Source organism: Oncorhynchus mykiss, chromosome 3 (assembly GCF_013265735.2).
Source record: "Oncorhynchus mykiss isolate Arlee chromosome 3, USDA_OmykA_1.1, whole genome shotgun sequence".
Taxonomy (NCBI): domain Eukaryota; kingdom Metazoa; phylum Chordata; class Actinopteri; order Salmoniformes; family Salmonidae; genus Oncorhynchus; species Oncorhynchus mykiss.
Window position 1 is genome coordinate 27,165,264 of NC_048567.1, and position 20,090 is coordinate 27,185,353.

Genomic DNA, 20,090 nt, shown 5'->3' on the forward strand with positions numbered 1-20,090 from the left:
ATTAGCCTTCTATATCAGCTATATATTTAACTTCCATCCTCTCAGGCCAAGGAAACAACAATGTATGAATTAATGGTTGGATCGGAATCACTGTTATAATCATTGGCAAGTATGGAGAATTAAGTAAAAGTCCAAATCTTTATCTCTATCCATGTCTAATTCAGCAAAGGGACAACTTTAGCTATCTAGCCACCGGAGGACAACACAACAAGATGCAACAATTTAAGTTTCTGTGAATGACGTATGCTCTCAATGTGATTTGATAGGAGTGACGCCAAAATCCAAGCTGGCTTCCCTAAACACTTTTTTTTGATGCGCCAGGACCATTCACAATTGAACTCGCAGTTTAGCTCAACGCTGATTAGCACATTTTTGGTATACTTTTTTCTTAATCAAGGGAGGCCAAATTCTTGCTGGCTTCCCTTGCATTCCATGCAATGCTACATGCGGCAATAATGTCATACTCGTTTGGACCAGACAGATGGAGGGGCGCTGTTTTGCTCGCTAGGATGCTTTGTCTGGTGAGATACATTCAGCCTCTTGCGAATTGTAGGAAAATTATAAAACAGAGAGACGAAAGATAAGTTCTAACTATTTTATTGGTAAAACATTTTTGGGAAGCCTGGCTTCCCTTGGCATCCATGAATACACATCACTAACTATATCACTAAATCCTAGCCCTTTTATACTTTTCTAATTGGCCCGTAGTGATTCTGTTGCCATTGCTGTAAAAGCAGAACGTGTAAAAAAGCTCCTTTGTGGTAGTATTTGCCGTGGGATTTTAGAAACATTGTTTCAGTTAAATTATTTATCAGCTGAGCAGCACGAATACTGAGAGCAATGATTAAGAAACTGGATGGAAGTTAGTGTGTCAAAATACATTTGGGTGGAACAGTGTTACATCAGATACATTTACAGTCATTTGTGTCATGCTGAATGTAACTTGTGAATTAACACATACAGCTCTGAAAGTTCCTAATTTTCTCAGACAGACAAATAAAAACAAAAATAAAAAGACAAACCCAGCATGGTTAAAGAGCTCTGTTTTCATGCCGTTCAACAAATGTAAATGCCTGGAGATTGCTCATTGGCATTTGGCTTAGAACCGGTGCTTTGGTTTGATTACATAAACATTGAGCTCTTGGCATCAACATGAGAGTGCATAAGCAGAAAATGACCCCATACCTACTGTCATATATGTAGGATATTTGTTATGGCCTATTTTGCTTCCACTGGTCCTGGGGCCCATGTTAAAGCCAACAACATCATGAACTTTACCCAGGATATTTTAGCCAAAAACCTAGCTGCTTCTGCCAGGACTCAGGAGGCTCAAACTTGGCCGCAAGTGGATCTTCCAGCAAGAGAATGACCTCAAGCACACATCAAAATCCACAAAGAAATGGTTCGTTGGCCACACAATCAACAGTTTGCAATGGCCATCTCAGTCTCTGGACTTGAAACTAGAGGTCGACCGATTAATTGGAATGGCCGATTAATTAAGGCCGATTTCAAGTTTTTATAACAATCGGTAATCAGCATTTTTGGACAACGATCATGGCTGATTACATTGCTTTCCACGAGGAGACTGCGTGGCAGGCTGACTACCTGTTATGCGAGTGCAGCAAGGAGCCAAGGTAAGGTGCTAGCTAGCATTAAACGTATCTTAACATATAAAAACAATCAATCTTAACATAATCACTAGTTACCTACACATGGTTGATGATATTACTAGTTTATCTAGCTTGTCCTGTGTTGCATATAATCGATGCGGTGCCTGTTAATCACCCAAATGGGTGATTTAACAAGCGCATTCACGAAAAAAACACTGACGTTGCACCAATGTGTACCTAACCATAAACATCAATGCCTTTCTTAAAATCAATACACAAGTATATATTTTTAAACCTGCATATTTAGTTAAAATTGAATTTCTTTTAACTAGGGGAATTGTGTCACTAAATCTATGATTTGATAGAGCAGTCTGACTGAGCGGTGGTAGGCAGTAGCAGGCTCATAAGCATTCATTCCAACAGCACTTTACTGCGCTTGCCAGCAGCTCTTCGCAATGCTTCAAGCATTGCGCTGTTTATGACTTCAAGCCTATCAACTCCTGAGATTAGGCAGGCAATACTAAAGTACCTATTAGAACATCCAATAGGCAAAAGTATATGAAATACAAATGGTATAAAGAGAAATAGTCCTATAATAACTACAACCTAAAACTTCTTACCTGGGAATATTGAAGACTCACGTTAAAAGGAACCACCAGCTTTCATATGTTCTCCTGTTCTGAGCAAGGAACTCAAACATTAGCTTTTTTACATGGCACATATTGCACTTTTACTTTCTTCTCCAACACTTTGTTTTTGCATTATTTAAACCAAATTGAACATGTTTCATTATTTGAGAATAAATACATTTTATTGATGTATTATGTTAAGTTAAAATTAAAGTGTTCATTGTTCATTCAGTATTGTTGTAATTTTCATTACAAATATATATATCCATAAATAAAAATCGGCCAATTAGTCGGTATCAGCTTTTTTTGGTCCTCCAATAATCATACATCATGATCATAATCGGTCAACCTCTACTTGAAACCTATTGAAAACCGGTCGTTTAAATTGAAGCGGGACGTCCATAAGTGCGTATATCAAGGATTGGACGGATTCTATATGGATGAATGATCTAAATCCCCTACCAAGGTGTTCTCCAACTCAACCATTGTAGAAAAAGGCTCAATGCTGTTATCCTTGCAAAGTGAAGTCTTGATTACAAGGTTGTCAATCATTTTGAGCCCTATTACTTGTTAAACAATCTCCTTCTCTGTGCAATTGTATTAGTATAAAATAAAAACATGTGGTGCATACAATCAAGCTCAGTATTTCAATTTATTTTATATATTACATTTTTGATGATCTTTTTCAAGGGTGTCAATTTCAGACTGTACACTATTGCTATGTGTTACTATCATGATCGTCGTATGGAGTAGACCAAAGCGCAGCGTGGTTAGAATACTTTCTTCTTTATTAAATGAACACGAAGAACACTAAACAAAAAAACGAATAAGACGACCGTGACCGCTATATAAACAATGTGCTAATGTGCAACATAACATAGACAATATATATATATATATATGTATGTATATGTGTATATATATATGTATGTATGTATATATGTATATGTATGTATATGTGTATATATATATATATATATGTGTGTGTATATATGTATGTATATGTATATATATGTGTATATGTATATATATGTATATGTGTATATGTATATATATGTATATATGTATATATATATGTATATATATATATATGTATGTGTATATATATATATATGTGTGTGTGTACGTTAAAAACCATGGACACTTACCAAGCCGCGTCTTGGTCTGATCCTACACCTCTTCAGAGGAAGAGGAGGAAATCTGCCGTGACATGGATAGAAACAACATTTAAAAATTAAGGTCTGGGTTATTTTGTTTTAGATACTTTGCACAAAAGTAGTGTTCAAATCAAATGTTATTTGTCACACGCGCCAAATACAGCAGGTGTAGACCTTACAGTGAAATTCTTACTTACAAGCCCTTAACCAACGACGCATTTTCAAGAAAATACCACCCCAAAAAGTAAGATATGAATAACAAATAATTAAAGAGCAGCAGTAAATAACAATAGTGGGGCTATTAAATATATCCAATAGTAAACATATTTAGGGATGACCTTTAAGTAATATCAAACCAAATATTGAGTTTCTTTTAAAAACATTGCTCATTTACCCCTATCACTTCCAATGATTGGTAGCTAGCTCCTAGTGGTTGCTAAAGTTAGCTGAAGTTTGGAGTGTCTGTTTATAGAACCATTTGCTGTTTCTCCTGGGCCATAGACTACTTTTAGGGTGAGAAACCATCAAGTTGTAAAATACTGAACTTCCCATTGAAGCCATGTTGATGAAACCATGAAGCACCAATATACAGGAACAGTGCAGGACTTGGCGAGAAAGATAAACATATTTACAGCAGTGATACTATGAATTAGTTAATACATATTGATGTGATTCAATATATTGATTTGTGTATTTACAATATTCATAAACTTCCTGTCTGAATTTGTACAATCCAACCCCAAAAGTTATGATGTACAGGCAAACCATTGCCAGAATAATTATTTAATCAGTCAGTTTTTCACTTCCTGAAAAAGAACATAACAGTAATTTAGTGCTAAAAGGTTACCATAGAAATATCTCTCCCATATCAAAGAAACCTCCTTGTGGTTTTAATCATTCTCAAAAATAATATTGACTGTTGCACTTTGTGCAAAGAAGCCCATCCATTTAAATACTCAAGTTAAAACTGAAATTACTTCATTTGAGACGGCCCTGCAGCTTTCATATAAGATGTTCTGTGTGTTTACATCACAAACATGTTAGTGATATACTAACAGTCTTTACAGATGGTACTTTGAGTTAGCATTAAAGCACACATCAGTCCTTTTATTAATGCAGAAACACATGTCCCAGTGATAAAGAGTGGTAAGGACACTTGACCTAAATTTGAACAGAAAAAGGATCGGTGTCTAATGTGATTAGCATGAGGTTGTAAGTAACAAGAACATTTCCCAGGACACAGACATATCTGATATTGGCAGAAAGCTTCCATTCTTGTTAATCTAACTGCACTGTCCATTTTACAGTAGCAATTACAGTGAAATAATACCATGCTATTGTTTGAGGAGAGTGCACAATTATGAACTTGAAACTGTATTAATAAAACAATTAGGCACATTTGGGCATTCTTGAGACAACATTTTGAACAGATAGGCAATGGTTCATTAGATCAGTCTAAAACTTTGCACATAAGCTACTGCCATCTAGTGGCCAAAATCTAAATTGCGCCAGGGCTGGAATAATACATTATAGCCTTTCTCTTGCATTTCAAAGATGGTACAAAAAAACACAATGATCTTTTACCAGATCTAATGTGTTATATTCTCCAACACTAATTTCACAAACTTCAAAGTGTTTCCTTTCAAATGGTATCAAGAATATGCATATCCTTGCTTTCAGATCCTGGGGGCACTATGGCACAGGGCACTATGGTGTTGAACGCTGAGCTGTAGTCAATGAATATCATTCTCAAGTAGGTGTTCCTTTTGTCCAAGTGGGAGAGGGCAGTGTGGAGTGCAATAGAGATTGTATCATCTGCGTATCTGTTTGGGCAGTATGCAAATTGGAGTGGGTCTAGGGTTTCTGGGATAATGGTGTTGATGTAAGCCATGACCAGCCTTTCAAACCATTTCATTGCTACAGACGTGAGTGCTACAGGTCACTAGTCATTTAGGCAGGTTAATTTAGTGTTCTGGGGCACAGGGACTATGATGGTCTGCTTGAAACATGTTAGTGCTGAAATGAAAATGTCTAGGAAAAAGTGGTAGGTCACACAAGCTAACAGAATGGGATCACCAAGTGCTGAAGTGCATAGCACACAATAACCGTCTGTCCTGCGTTGCAACACTCACTACCCGAGTTCCAAACTGCCTCTGGAAGCAACGACAGCACAACAACTGTTCGTCAGGAGCTTCAAGAAAATGGGTTTCCATGGCCAAGCAGCCGCAATCAAGCCTAAGATCACCATGTGCAATGCCAAGCGTGGCTAGAGTGGAGTAAAGCTTTCCGCCATTGGACTCTGGCGCAGTGGAAACGCATTCTCTGGAGTGATGAATTATACTTCACCAGTTCGACGGACAAATCTGGCTTTGCCCGGATGTCAGAAGAACGCTACCTGCCTGAATGCATAGTGACAAATGTAAAGTTTGGTGGAGGAGGAATAATGTTCTGGGGCTGTTGTTCATGGTTTGGGCTAGGCCCCTTAGTTCCAGTGAAAGGAAATCTTAATGCCTCAGCATACAATGACATTCCAGACAATTCTGTGCTTCCAACTTTGTGGCAAGAGTTTGGGGAAGGGCCTTTCCTCTTTCAGCATGACAATGCCCCTGTGCGCAAAGCAAGGTCCATACAGAAATTGTTTATCGAGATCGATGTGGTAGAACTTGACTGGCCTGTACAGAGCCCTGACCTCAACCCCATCGAACACCTTTGGGATGAATTGAAATGCCGACTGCATCAATGCCCAACCTCAGTAATGCTCTTGTGGCCGAATGGAAGCAAGTCCCCACAGCAAGGTTCCAACTTCTAGCGGAAAGTCTTCCCAGAAAAGTGGAGGCTGATGTAGCAGCAAAAGTTGGACCAACTCCATATTAATGCCCATGATTTTGGAATGAGTTGTTCGACGAGCAGGTGTCCACAAACATTTGGTCATGTAGTGTATATTATTGCAGGATCCTGCTGCGCCAGAAGAAGACATCTACGCCAACAGCAGTGTACCGAGTTAGGACAGGAGACAGGGACACATTGCGGCCCCCAATACGAGCTTCCTCCAAAGCCATCTCTGAGACAGACCGAACCAGCCTGCCCAGTCCCATCGCTGACACTGCTACAGTTCCAGGAGAAGGCACAGCAGTGATTTGGAAGAAGAAGAGGTGGATGAAGAAGGAGAATGAGGGGTCTGTGGATGGGGGAAGGGATTTGTCTAGCGGTTCCTACCTGCAGGAAGAGAGGTGTGTGCTGGGAAATGTAGGCAGACGCAGCATGAGTAAGGCACTGGAGATGGAGAACCTGTATGATGAGCTGTAGACTAGAAATGACATAGACATGTTAGATGGTGAGTATGCACAGGTACACTTTAAAAACATGGATACCACACGCAAGTAAGCAGTGCATCCTTTGTAAATAAGCTAAGCAGTGAATGGTCTAGTGAGGGGTCTAAAGTTTATTGTTACATTTGACATTTTCACTCATTTTTCTCACCTTATATGCTTTTACATTTTGTAAATGCTATTTGATTTTGTGGTATTTTGGTATTGTGGTATTGATATTTTTAGCAGTTTTGCAAGTTTCTCAAGCTTTTTTATAGTTTTACCATAGATTTTTGCAGTTTAGAGTCTCATGCATTTGAAGACTTTTGTGTAGATATTTAGCCATTTCTCAAGTTTCTCATGCATTGTTGTGTTTTGGTATAGATGTTAAGCAGTTTCTCATGTATTTTGAGATTTTGATCTAGATCTTTTGCAGTTTCTCGAGTTTCCTTGCATTTTTGTATTTCTATGAATTTACTGCAGGCCTTTACTTTAACAGAGACATATTACTTTTCATGAAAGTATAGTTATTTTCTTTCAACAAATAAAGCCCACCTTATTGTTCTTTATTGTAGCCTTTGTAATTGTTCATACCATAATGATGACCTTTAACATTTTCAAAACATTGAATGCAGCAATACTATTGTGGGAGAAAGATGTACATATAGGGAGAAACATAATACTGTACCACAAGAGAAAGATACACTTAGAGTGCATTTGCCATTCTGGTCAAATGCATTGTCTATTGTATAGGACAGGAAGCCAAAGTAAGGCCATGAGAGCATAAGACAGCTGGACATACCAAGGTCAGAGGGACATACAAAGGAGGGTGTCAGCCAAATGACCAACTGATGGACTATAGAGACAGGGCATATATTTTTAGGACATGAAGAGACACATAGTCTACTAGTCCTAATAAGGACAGACATACCAAAGACCACACCAAGCTGAACATAAGGGGCCCATAGGATAAGATGGGCATGTATTATTTTTGGGACATGAAGAGGTCCTGTCACCATTATAACTTGACTGAAAGCAGATATGGGCGTTATTGGGCGTGAACAAGCAGGATGCACAGATTGGGATATAATGGTGGCAGATGGACTGAGGGAAATAACTTCATTTGCATGTGGGATGGACTCATATGTTGTATGTGTATAAATCAGAGCCAGTGCTCTGGAAAAGTGTGTGTTCCGCGGACCATCTAGGCTTCTGATATGTTTGCATTAAAAGCCTATATTGAATTCACAAGTTCTTGTAAGTGTTATATTTTGTAACAATTCTCCACGACACTATTAACATAAAAATGGAAACAAAAATAAACGAAAGTGCATTTGAAAGTATTGGCCAAGTAGGCTCAGTCAGACTCAGTGAGTTTCCTGTTTGAAAATAACAAAGGGGAAGATGATGTAGTGGGTTGTGCTTTGTGACAGAAAACAGAGGACCAACACAGACAGACAGAGTGTTGCTGTTCTTTACACTTTACAGTAGCGTACTGTTGAACCAAAGTTTATTTTGAATTTATAGTAACATACTGTAGCTTTTTTACAGTAACTTACAGGTTACTGCCAGATACTGTAAAAACAACAGGATTTTCTTTAGTGTACACATGCAGCACTTTCTACTGTAGACCAGGGAGACTGTGATGCATTTCCAGTAAACTCTACCCACAAGTCCCACCACATCTGCTATAGACTATCCATCTTGATATAATTTTCAATTTGTTACCTAATTTCATTTCACTAGGGGTAATGTGTAAGAAACTGTCCATCTGCATCCTGTTTTATCAAACCAAAATTAAATTGGCAAGAGGTTAGTAACCTTATTGCAGTTTCGCATTACTTTTCACATCAGCATATGTTTGTTTGGTCAAATATATCCTTTGCTTACTGCAGTATAGCCTACAGTATAGCCTACAGTATAGCCTACAGAGCTGCAGTTTAGTGAAATGTTTTCAGTAGAAAGTGTAAAAAACAATGCACATATATACAGTGCCTTGCGAAAGTATTCGGCCCCCTTGAACTTTGCGACCTTTTGCCACATTTCAGGCTTCAAACATAAAGATATAAAACTGTATTTTTTTGTGAAGAATCAACAACAAGTGGGACACAATCATGAAGTGGAACGACATTTATTGGATATTTCAAACTTTTTTAACAAATCAAAAACTGAAAAATTGGGCGTGCAAAATTATTCAGCCCCTTTACTTTCAGTGCAGCAAACTCTCTCCAAAAGTTCAGTGAGGATCTCTGAATGATCCAATGTTGACCTAAATGACTAATGATGATAAATACAATCCACCTGTGTGTAATCAAGTCTCCGTATAAATGCACTGTGATAGTCTCAGAGGTCCGTTAAAAGCGTAGAGAGCATCATGAAGAACAAGGAACACACCAGGCAGGTCCGAGATACTGTTGTGAAGAAGTTTAAAGCCGGATTTGGATACAAAAAGATTTCCCAAGCTTTAAACATCCCAAGGAGCACTGTGCAAGCGATAATATTGAAATGGAAGGAGTATCAGACCACTGCAAATCTACCAAGACCTGGCCGTCCCTCTAAACTTTCAGCTCATACAAGGAGAAGACCGATCAGAGATGCAGCCAAGAGGCCCATGATCACTCTGGATGAATTGCAGAGATCTACAGATGAGGTGGGAGACTATGTCCATAGGACAACAATCAGTTGTATATTGCACAAATCTGGCCTTTATGGAAGAGTGGCAAGAAGAAAGCCATTTCTTAAAGATATTCATAAAAAGTGTCCTTTAAAGTTTGCCACAAGCCACCTGGGAGACACACCAAACATGTGGAAGAAGGTGCTCTGGTCAGATGAAACCAAAATTGAACTTTTTGGCAACAATGCAAAACGTTATGTTTGGCGTAAAAGCAACACAGCTCATCACCCTGAACACACCATTCCCACTGTCAAACATGTTGGTGGCAGCATCATGGTTTGGGCCTGCTTTTCTTCAGCAGGGACAGGGAAGATGGTTAAAATTGATGGGAAGATGGATGGAGCCAAATACAGGACCATTCTGGAAGAAAACCTGATGGAGTCTGCAAAAGACCTGAGACTGGGACGGAGATTTGTCTTCCAACAAGACAATGATCCAAAACATAAAGCAAAATCTACAATGGAATGGTTCAAAAATAAACATATCCAGGTGTTAGAATGGCCAAGTCAAAGTCCAGACCTGAATCCAATCAAGAATCTGTGGAAAGAACTGAAAACTGCTGTTCACAAATGCTCTCCATCCAAAATCACTGAGCGCGAGCTGTTTTGCAAGGAGGAATGGGAAAACATTTCAGTCTCTCGATGTGCAAAACTGATAGAGACATACCCCAAGCGACTTACAGCTGTAATCGCAGCAAAAGGTGGCGCTACAAGGTATTAACTTAAGGGGGCTGAATAATTTTGCACGCCCAATTTTTCAGTTTTTGATTTGTTAAAAAAGTTTGAAATATCCAATAAATGTCGTTCCACTTCATGATTGTGTCCCACTTGTTGTTGATTCTTCACAAAAAAATACAGTTTTATATCTTTATGTTTGAAGCCTGAAATGTGGCAAAAGGTCGCAAAGTTCAAGGGGACCGAATACTTTCGCAAGGCACTGTATAATATTCTGAATGTATTTATATTGTGATTCAATGTATAGTTGAAACTGAAATGTAATAAAAATGACTTAATTGACATAATTGGTTGATTGTTTTATACACTTCAACAGCCTAACCGTCACTCGCGTCTATACCCTATCAGACACATAGACACATTAGACCCTTCTCATGAACATCAAAAGACTGTTTGGGCATTATCCGCTTCATCACTAGTAAAATAATGTATGCACATCTAATTATATGACATTTGTTGGCATGGTAAACCTTTATTTTTCCATCAACATGTGCATGATCTGACTAGCGTTCAATCCATTATGTAGATAAATGCAGTATGTACAGTAAATGCTACTTATTTTTGCTTTGGACAAGCTTGTGCTACAGAAACTGATGAAGCTTTTATAATGGAACCCAATTATTGACTCTGGTTATTGTTAGCAATGGTCTTTGCTGAAAGTGCTACATGTATGAAGAAAGACAACGACAGAACCACATGCAGTATTTTCTACCTGTGGTCACATAATGTGAGAGATGTGCTTACTGGCTACATACATCTAATTTCGTTCAGTGTTAATGTAGTTTCAATTACATATTTAGCCTGTTTGTGTTTTCTGTTTCTGTAAGGGGTGCGTAACTGGTGGCAGCAAAGTCAGACGCAGGAGAGTAGAACTAGGTAATAGCCGGAGCAGTTTAATTGCAAAACCAATGGCATCATGAATAACAAAAACATTGGTACAAAAAAACCCGTCGCTCACCAGTCAACATGTGCACTTACAACAAACAATTCCACACAAAGACATGGGGGAAACAGAGGGTTAAATACACAACAATAAATGAGGGAAATGAAAACCAGGTGTGTAGGAAAACAAGACAAAGCAAATGGAAAACGAAAAGTGGATCGACGATGGCTAGAAGACCGGTGACGCTGACCGCCGAACGTCGCCTGAACAAGAAGAGGAACCGACTTCGGTGGAAGTCGTGACAGTTTCTATTCCAATTTCTGATTTCTCTGTGTGGATGTCAATAAATATGTTTATATTTACTGAAAAGCAATTATTAATATGCAACAAATTTGTTTAACCTTTAAAAGATTTTGGAGATTTCTTAGAGATTATATGTGGATTTTGTATAATTAAAAAAATGTTTTGTAAAAATGGAGCTGGGATTTGTAGGGGTGGTTTATGCGAAAATATTGGCTGTTCATGTTCAGATATTCAAAATATCTGTAAAAATGAAATAGATACTGTATATTTATGGCAATCAGTGTTAATTCCATCATCTCTGTTGATATAATGTTGCTACCATTTTTTCAATTACTTTTGTAATAAGAATAAACATTACTTGGTGAAAATACAATCTAGAATACCACCAGTTCAAATATTAATCGTCTAAACAGCACTGACACTCAACAGCAGTGATCAAGAAAACGACATGGAAGTAAGTATATTAAAATATACACATTTGGGTGGAACAGTGTAACAGTATATCTGAGACCCACGGTTGCAAAATTGCATCCTGCACAGGTCCCAAACCAGCCTCTGAAACATTAGAAATCGGTCCACTCGTCTGAGACCACACTGGTCCCCTGCACATGCATATGTTGTGGCCATGCCCCCACCCAGTCGCACAGTGCAGGGTTCAGTCCCAGGGCCTCCAGCTTAATGATGAGCTTAGAAGGTACTATGGTGTTGAATGCTGAGCTATAGTCAATAAACAGCATTCTTACATAGGTATTCCTCTTGTCCAGATGGGATAGGGCAGTGTGCAGAGTGAGGGTGATTGCATCGTCTGTGGATCTATTGGGGCAAATTGAAGTGGATCTAGGGTGGCAGGTAAATTAGACGTGATATGATCCTTGACTCTCAAAGCACTTCATGATGACAGAGGTGAGCGCTACGGGGCGATTGTCATTAAGTTCAGTTACCTTTGCTTTCTTGCGTACAGGAAATATTGTGGCCATCTTGAAGTATGTGGGGACAGCAGACTGGGATAGGGAGAGATTGAATATGCCCATAAACACACCAGCCAGCTTGTCTGCGCATGCTCTGAGGACACGGCTAGGGATGCCGTCTGGACTGGCAGCCGTGCAAGTGTTAATATATTTAAATGTTTTACTTACGTCAGCCACGGAGAAGGAGAGCCCACAGTCCTTGGTAGCGGGCTGGGTCCTTGGTAGCGGGCTGGGTCGGTGGCACAGTGTTATGTTCAAAGCGTACGAAGAATGGTTTTAGCCTGTCCAGAAGCAAGACGTCGGTCTCAGCGACGTGGCTGGTTTTCCTTTTGTAGTCCCTGCCACATACATCTTGTGTCTGAGCCGTCAAATTGAGACTCCATTTTATCTCCATACCGACGTTTAGCTTGTTTGATTGCCTTGCGGAGTGAATAATTACACTGTTTATATTCTGCCATATTACCAGTCGCCTTGCCATTGTTAAATGCTGTGGTTCGCGCTTTCTGTTTCACTCGAATGCTCCCATCTATCCACGGTTTATGGTTTGGGTAGGTTTTAATAGTCACAGTGGGTACTACATCTCCTATACACTTCATTATGAACTCAGTCACCGTATCCGTGTATGCGTCTAGATTATTTTTGCATGCTACGCGGAACATATCCCAGTCCATGTGATCAAAACAATCCTGAAGTGTGGATTCTGATTGGTCAGACCAGCGTTAAATAGTATGAAGCACGGGCACTTCCTGTTTGAGTTCCTGCCTATAGGACGGGAGGAGCAAGATGGATTCGTGGTCAGATTTGCTGAAGTCAGGTGCAGGAGAGCAGATTGTAGTGAACAAGCACACTTTTATTCCAGTCAAAATGACAGCACAAAATAACATAAAATGTGCCCAAAACACGGAACATAGACAAAAAGTAATGCACATAACAATATCCACAATATCAAAATACACGAAACACAAAACAATCCTACACAAAGACATGATGGGGAACAGAGGAATAAATACATATGAATTGATTGGGGAATGAAAACCAGGTGTGCAGGGAACAAGACAAAACAAATGGATACATGAAAAATGGAGTGGCGATGGCTAGAAAGGTTTGAGGTGGAATGTAAACAGCCATGGTGATGACAGAGGAGAATTATCTTGAGAGATAATATGGTCGGCGTTTAAAATTGAGGTATTCCAGTTCGGGATGAACAAAATGACTTGAGTTCCTGTAGGTTCCTAGAATTACACCATAAGTCGTTAATCATGAAACACACCCCTCTGCCCTTATGCTTCCCAGAGAGATATTTATTCCTGTCTGCGCGATGTACTGAGAATCCTGCTGGCTTTACTGACTCCGATAGAGTATCCCGAGAGAGCCATGTTCCATGAAACAAAGTATGTTACAGGCCCCGATGTCTCTCTGGAAAGAAATCCTTGCTTGTAGCTCATCAACTTTGTTATCCAAAGACTGAACATTAGCGAGTAATATACACGGAAGCGGTGGGTGGTGTGCGCGCCTCCTAAGTCAAACCATCAGGTCGCCTCCAGCACCTCTTCTCCGCCGGCGATGTTTTGGATCGGCCTCTGGAATAGGTTCCATTGCTCTGGGAGAGTGAACAAAGGAAATTATCCAGGGAAGTCGTATTCCTGGTCGTAATACTGATAGTTCTGGTGAGTTACTGCCGCTCTAATATCCAATAGTTCTTCCCGGCTGTATGTAATGACACAAAACATTTCCTGAGCTAATAATATAAAAAATAATACATAAAAAACAAAATACGGTACAGTTTTCTAAGAGCTAGTCGCGATGCTGCCATGTCCGTTGGCACCATCAAATGTCGCCATTAATGTCTGACTCAATTCCTACACTTAGTACTTCAAAGTAAGTCTCAGCTCTGTTAAAATTACACAGAAGGAAAATTATATTTATCATAGTGATTCAGGAGCAACATTAAAACATAATAATACCAACATTAGACAACAATACAGAAAACCCTCAAATTGCTGAATTAAGTAAATGAAATCAATGATGACAGAATAGTCAGATTAACTATTTTGCTAAATTTATTTATTTAACTAGGTAAACCAGTTAAGAACAAATTCTTATTTACAATGACGGCCTACCCCGGCCAACCACTAACCCGGACGACGGCCTACCCCGGCCAATTGCGCGCCGCCCTATGGGACTCCCAATTACGGCAGGTTGTGATACAGCCTGGAATAAAACCAGGGTCTGTAGTGACGCCTCTAGCACTGAGATGCAATGCCTTAGACCGCTGTGCCACTCGGGAGCAGAGATGTATTATAGGTAATGAATATGTAGAGGACTTCTGAGCTTACTACAGACTTTGTGGGGCAGCAGAAAGATCAGCAAATGCAAACACAGAGGTTGTGAGTTCAAATCTCAGGGTCCAGTTTCACATTTTTTAATCTGGATCAGAATGATTTGGATTCTGTAATCCGCTTTTTTGCAATCCAGGATCAGATTGATCGGGCTGTTTTTGAGCAGTTTTTTCTGTGATCATTGATCCCATTCTAAATCCAGATGAATCAATTTGAAAAACTGGCCCCTGATGACAGGTAAAACAAATGTCCTAAACAATGGTTCATACGAGGCTATACGATTTAGGCTATGTGTTGTATGGAGGTTAATACAGTTCCACCGTGATGCTGGTGCGTTTTGTAATTCTAACTAACCCCTGTTAAACATTGCGTGTTTGAGCTACAGAATGCTGGACGTTGATGCTCACAAGCCACACAGGAGTTGTTATAATCAACAAAGTTTCCAGGACATAGTGTCTACAATACTGTAGTAAGCTAGCATAGTTGTTGTCACAAACTCCAAATTCCACACAGTTTTCACTGACTAGTTGGATATTATTTCCAACTGAGCAAACAATTTCTGTACCTACTGCATTCTTATAAATACATTTTTTTATTGACATTTGTCAAATCAAGTTCCATTTCATGTAGTACACAATCAGCTCCTTTGTTGAGGGAGAGGTTGTTGTCCTGGCACCACACTGCCAGGTCTCTGATCCCCTACCTAATAGGCTTTCTTATTGTCGTTGGTGATCAGGCCTACCACCGTTGTGTCGTCAGCAAACTTAATGATGGTGTTGGATTTGTGTGCAGCCACGCAGTTGTGGGGGATTAGGGAGTAGAGGAGGGGGACTACGCATGCACCCCTGAGGGGCCCCAGTGTTGAGGGTCAGCATGGCGGATGTGTTGTTGCCTACCCTCACCACCTGGGGGTGGCCCGTCAGGAGTGGCGGTACTATTGCGAAGCAGAGAACAAGCATGGGGTCGACAACTCAACAACTACTAACATAGATGTGACATGTAAGTTGTTACACTTCCACATCCTGTGAATATACTTTAAAGGGGCAGTGCAGTCAAAAAACGTGATCTGTAAAAAGTAATATGATATTTCCACACACTGGGGTCAAAATAACACTCTGAAATTGTGAAAATGATACCCTTTTAGTGTAAGAGCAAAACATTAAAAAAAATATATATATATATACAGTATGTCACAAAAGTGAGTCCACCTGTCACGCCCTGGCCTTAGTTATCTTTGTTTTTTTTATTATTTTGGTTAGGCCAGGGTGTGACATGGGTGATTTATTGTGTTTCGTCTTGTCTAGGGGTTTATTAGATTAATGGGGTTGTGTTCAGTTTAGTTGTCTAGGTTAGTCTATGGTTGCCTAGAGTGGTTCTCAATCAGAGGCAGGTGTTTCTCGTTGTCTCTGATTGGCAACCATATTTAGGCAGCCATATTCTTTGGGTATTTTGTGGATGATTGTTTCCTGTGTCAGTGTTTGTGCAACACTGTACTGTTTTCACGGTTTGTAGTTGTGTTCATATTTAGTGTCTCTTAATAAAGAACCATGAACTATAACCACGCTGCGTTTTGGTCCGCCTCTCCTTCCCAGGAAGAAAGCCGTGACACCACCCCTCACATTTTTGTAAATATTTGAGTATATCTTTTCATGTGACAACACTGAAGAAATGACACTTTGCTACAATGTAAAGTAGTGAGTATACAACTGGTTTAACAGTGTAAATTTGCTGTCCCCTCAAAATAACTCAACACACAGACATTAATGTCTAAACTGCTGGCAACAAAAGTGAGTACAAATTGGGCCCAAAGTGTCAATATTTTGTGTGGCCACCATAATTTTCCAGCACTGCCTCACAGGTTGCCACTGCTCTGTGATGACAACATCACAGAGCTGGTGGATGTTAGAGACCTTGCACCTTCCGTTTGAGGATGCCCCACAGATGCTCAATATGGTTTAGGCCTGGAGACGTGCTTGGCCAGTCCATCACCTTAAACCTCAGCTTCTTTAGCAAGGCAGTGGTCGTCTTGGAGGTGTGTTTGGGGTCGTTATCATGTTGGAATACTGCCCTGCGGCCCAGTCTCCGAAGGGAGGGGATTATGTTCTGCTTCAGTATGTCACAGTACATGTTGGCATTCATGGTTCCCTCAATGAACTGTAGCTTCCCAGTGCCGGCAGCACTCATGCAGCCCCAGACCATGACACTCCCACCACCATGCTTGACTGTAGGCAAAACACACTTGTCTTTATACTCCTCACCTGGTTGCCGCCACACACGCTTGACACCATCTGAACCAAAAAGGTTTCTCTTGGTCTCATCAGACCGCAGGACATGGTTCCAATAATCCATGTCCTTAGTCTGCTTGTCTTCAGCAAACTGTTTGCGGGCTTTCTTGTGCATCATCTTTAGAAGAGGCTTCCTTCTGGGATGACAGCCATGCAGACCAATTTGATGCAGTGTACGGCGTATGGTCTGAGGACTGACAGGCTGACTCCCACCCCTTCAACCTCTGCAGCAATGCTGGCAGCACTCATATGTCTATTTCCCAAAGACAATCTCTGGATATGACGCTGAGCACGTGCACTCAACTTCTTTGGTCGACCATGGCGAGGCCTGTTCTGAGTGGAACCTATCCAGTTAAACCGCTGTATGGTCTTGGCCACCGTGCTCCAGCTCAGTTTCAGGGTCTTGGCAATCTTCTTATAGCCCAGGCCATCTTTATGTAGAGCAACAATTATTTTTTTCAGATCCTCAGAGAGTTCTTTGCCATGAGGTGCCATGTTGAACTTCCAGTGACCAGTCAGTATGAGGGAGTGTGAGAGCGATAACACCAAATTTAACACAGTTGGCACCCGAATGCATAGTGCCAACTGTAAGGTTTGGTGGAAGAGGAATAATGGTCTAGGGCTGTTTTTCATGGTTCAAGCTAGGCCCCTTAGATCCAGTGAAGGGGAATCTTAACGCTACAGCATACAGACATTCTAGACAATTCTGTGCTTCCAACTTTGTGGAAACAGTTTGGGGAAGGCCCTTTCCTGTTTCATAATGACAATGCCCCTGTGCACAAAGCGAGGTTTATACAGAAATGGTTTGTTGAGATTGGTCTGGAAGAACTTGCCTGTCCTACACATAGCCTTGACCTCAACCCCATCGAACACCTTTGGGATCAATTGGAATGCCGATTGCGAGCCAGGCCTAATCGCCCAACATCAGTGCCCAACCTCACTAATACTCTTGTGGCTGAATGGAAGCAAGTCCCCGCAACAATGCTCCAACATCTCGTGGAAAGCCTTCGCAGAAGAGTGGAGACTGTTACAGCAGCAAAGGGGGGACCAACTGCATATTAATGCCCATGATATTGGAATGAGATGTTCGACGAACAGGTGTCCACTTGAGCCAGCTATTTGCTCTTTCAAGTGGGGACACTTCCGGCTGAGGAGTAAGTTTCACACATACCGATGTGCTAAATTCACCCCTCAAACTTATTCAACAGTGACCCAGCGTTGAGCTGAGCTCAGCTGTAGATCTGAGTCACTAGTCACCACTGTAAAGGATGACACACTGCTTGCTTAGCGAGTTCCACTTCCACCTGATTTGGCTAACACCAAGCCTGATCTCAATGCAGTTTTCGGTTCCCAAAACTAGAATCTGTTATGAACAGAGTGCACTAAGTTCTGTAAATGTGACCCTTTGTCAAAGTTTCTAAAAGTTGTGTTGTTTACAAGGACTGCAATGGCAAATTGAGTTATTGCACACGCACACTTCACAGCGAAGGTGTTCCCTAACGGAAATATGTAAATACATGCTAGAACCCACCAATAGGATCTTGCTAGCTCTTGCTTGGCTCTACCCACTTCCTTGCTCGTTCTACCCACTATGCTTAATTTTCTCTCATTGAAAACGACACAGATGAACTATCTCGGGTTAGTTACAAATATCTTTGACTTAACTGTCTTCCTCCTCTGTTGTCTATAGTTGCTCCACATATCCTGCCCTCCTCTAGCTGCATCAGAACTGCAGATCAGATCAACAAGTTCTTCCAGACCAGAGTCATGGGAACCTCTCTCCCAAAGTGTAGGGGTGATTGTCTGGAACGCCTGTCAATCAGTTTACTAACACTGTCATCAGGGAGCCAATGGGCAGCACAGGCCTGAGAAGCTCCCTCACCACCCATCAATCACAGGAGGAAGACACACCCACTCTGGTCTGCCTCAGAACCAGCTCTGTAGGATCTCATTCACAAGAGGTTTGGACACCATAATTGACTATGATGAATGATGATCTTGATAACCTTGATAATAACTTTTGCAAGTGTATCGATTAAAGCTTTTTCTGTTCACGCCTAGGTCAACTTGACAATCTTCATCACTGCAATATTTGTTTCGACATTAATGACAGCACTGATATGTGCTTTACTGTTTCTCCTAAGGTAAAATGTTCCGGAAATACTGCACATATTTGTGTCTTTACACTTTTCGTGCTCTACATTAACTTAGTTCCTGATTCTGAAGTGCATACTTATTTATAGTTATTTGATTTGACCCGTTTGTTGTCGATGATTTCACAGGGTTTGGGATCCTTGTTTTACAGTACTCAGAGGTCAATACAAATATTACGACTGTGAAGTGGTGATGAACCTAGTTCCGACCAGTAGTGAGAGGACACAGGTAAGCATCATCAGATTTATCCTAGAAATATTTTCATAATGAAAGAAGTCTGTTAAATGTCTATAAATGTATGTTATTGCAGGATCCTCCTGTGCCAGAAGAAGACATATACACCAACAGCATGATTCCATGTCAGGCCAGGAGACAGGGACGCAAACAAGACCTAGAGGCCACCAATCCGGGTCCCAAACCCCTGCCTTCCTCCAAAGCCATCTCTGAGACAGACCGAACCAGCCTGCCCAGTCCCATCGCTGACACTGCTACAGTTCCAGAAGAAATCACTGCAAAGAAGGATGGAGATGGTTTGTTGTATGCCAGTGTGATTTGGGAGAAGAAGAAGTGGATGAAGAAGGAGAACGAGCGGTCCATGGACGGGGGAAAGGAGGCGTCTAGCGGTTCCTACCTGCAGGAAGAGAGGTGTGTGCTGGGAAATGTAGGCAGACAGAATGAGAAAGGTACTGGAGGTGGATAACCTGCGTGTTCTCAAGTTTTTCATGAATTTACTGAAGGCCTATTGTACTTTCACAAAGATATATTGCTCTTAATGAAAGTATAACGCTGTTTTTTTTCACCACAAAACAAATAAACACATTAAATGTCCATCTTATTGTTCTTTATTGTAGCCTATGTAATTGTTCACAGCATTATGATGTTAATGTTTTCAAGGTATTTAAAACTCTTAAACTCACCATAATATCACTGAATGCACCAATAGTATTTCACACAAAAAACTAGAAAATACGAAGGTGCGTTTGAAAGCTAACATTGGAACAAACTGTTCGCCAATTGGAAAGCAGGCTCTGAGAGATTCAGTGAGT

At 40.6% G+C, this 20,090-nt stretch overlaps 1 protein-coding gene across 1 annotated transcript; it reads left to right on the forward strand.

The window, feature by feature from the left end:
• The first annotated feature begins 18,519 nt into the window (after nt 1-18,519).
• LOC110505196 lies at nt 18,520-19,865 on the forward strand. The gene is made up of 4 exons (XM_021584252.2): nt 18,520-18,851; nt 18,952-19,034; nt 19,173-19,272; nt 19,355-19,865. Exons 1-4 carry the CDS (start codon nt 18,741-18,743, stop codon nt 19,742-19,744), a joined length of 684 nt encoding a protein of 227 aa, XP_021439927.2. The 5' UTR covers nt 18,520-18,740; the 3' UTR covers nt 19,745-19,865.
• Nucleotides 19,866-20,090: the final 225 nt, after the last annotated feature.

Excerpts from the sequence above, each read along its gene's own strand:
- LOC110505196 (XM_021584252.2), top strand. The coding sequence starts at position 18,741 with ATGGGCAGCACAGGCCTGAGAAGCTCCCTCACCACCCATCAATCACAG. Across the intron at positions 18,852-18,951 it reads TAGGATCTCATTCACAAGAG|GTCAACTTGACAATCTTCAT; the intron begins GTTTGGACACCA and ends GTTCACGCCTAG. Across the intron at positions 19,035-19,172 it reads GCTTTACTGTTTCTCCTAAG|GGTTTGGGATCCTTGTTTTA; the intron begins GTAAAATGTTCC and ends ATGATTTCACAG.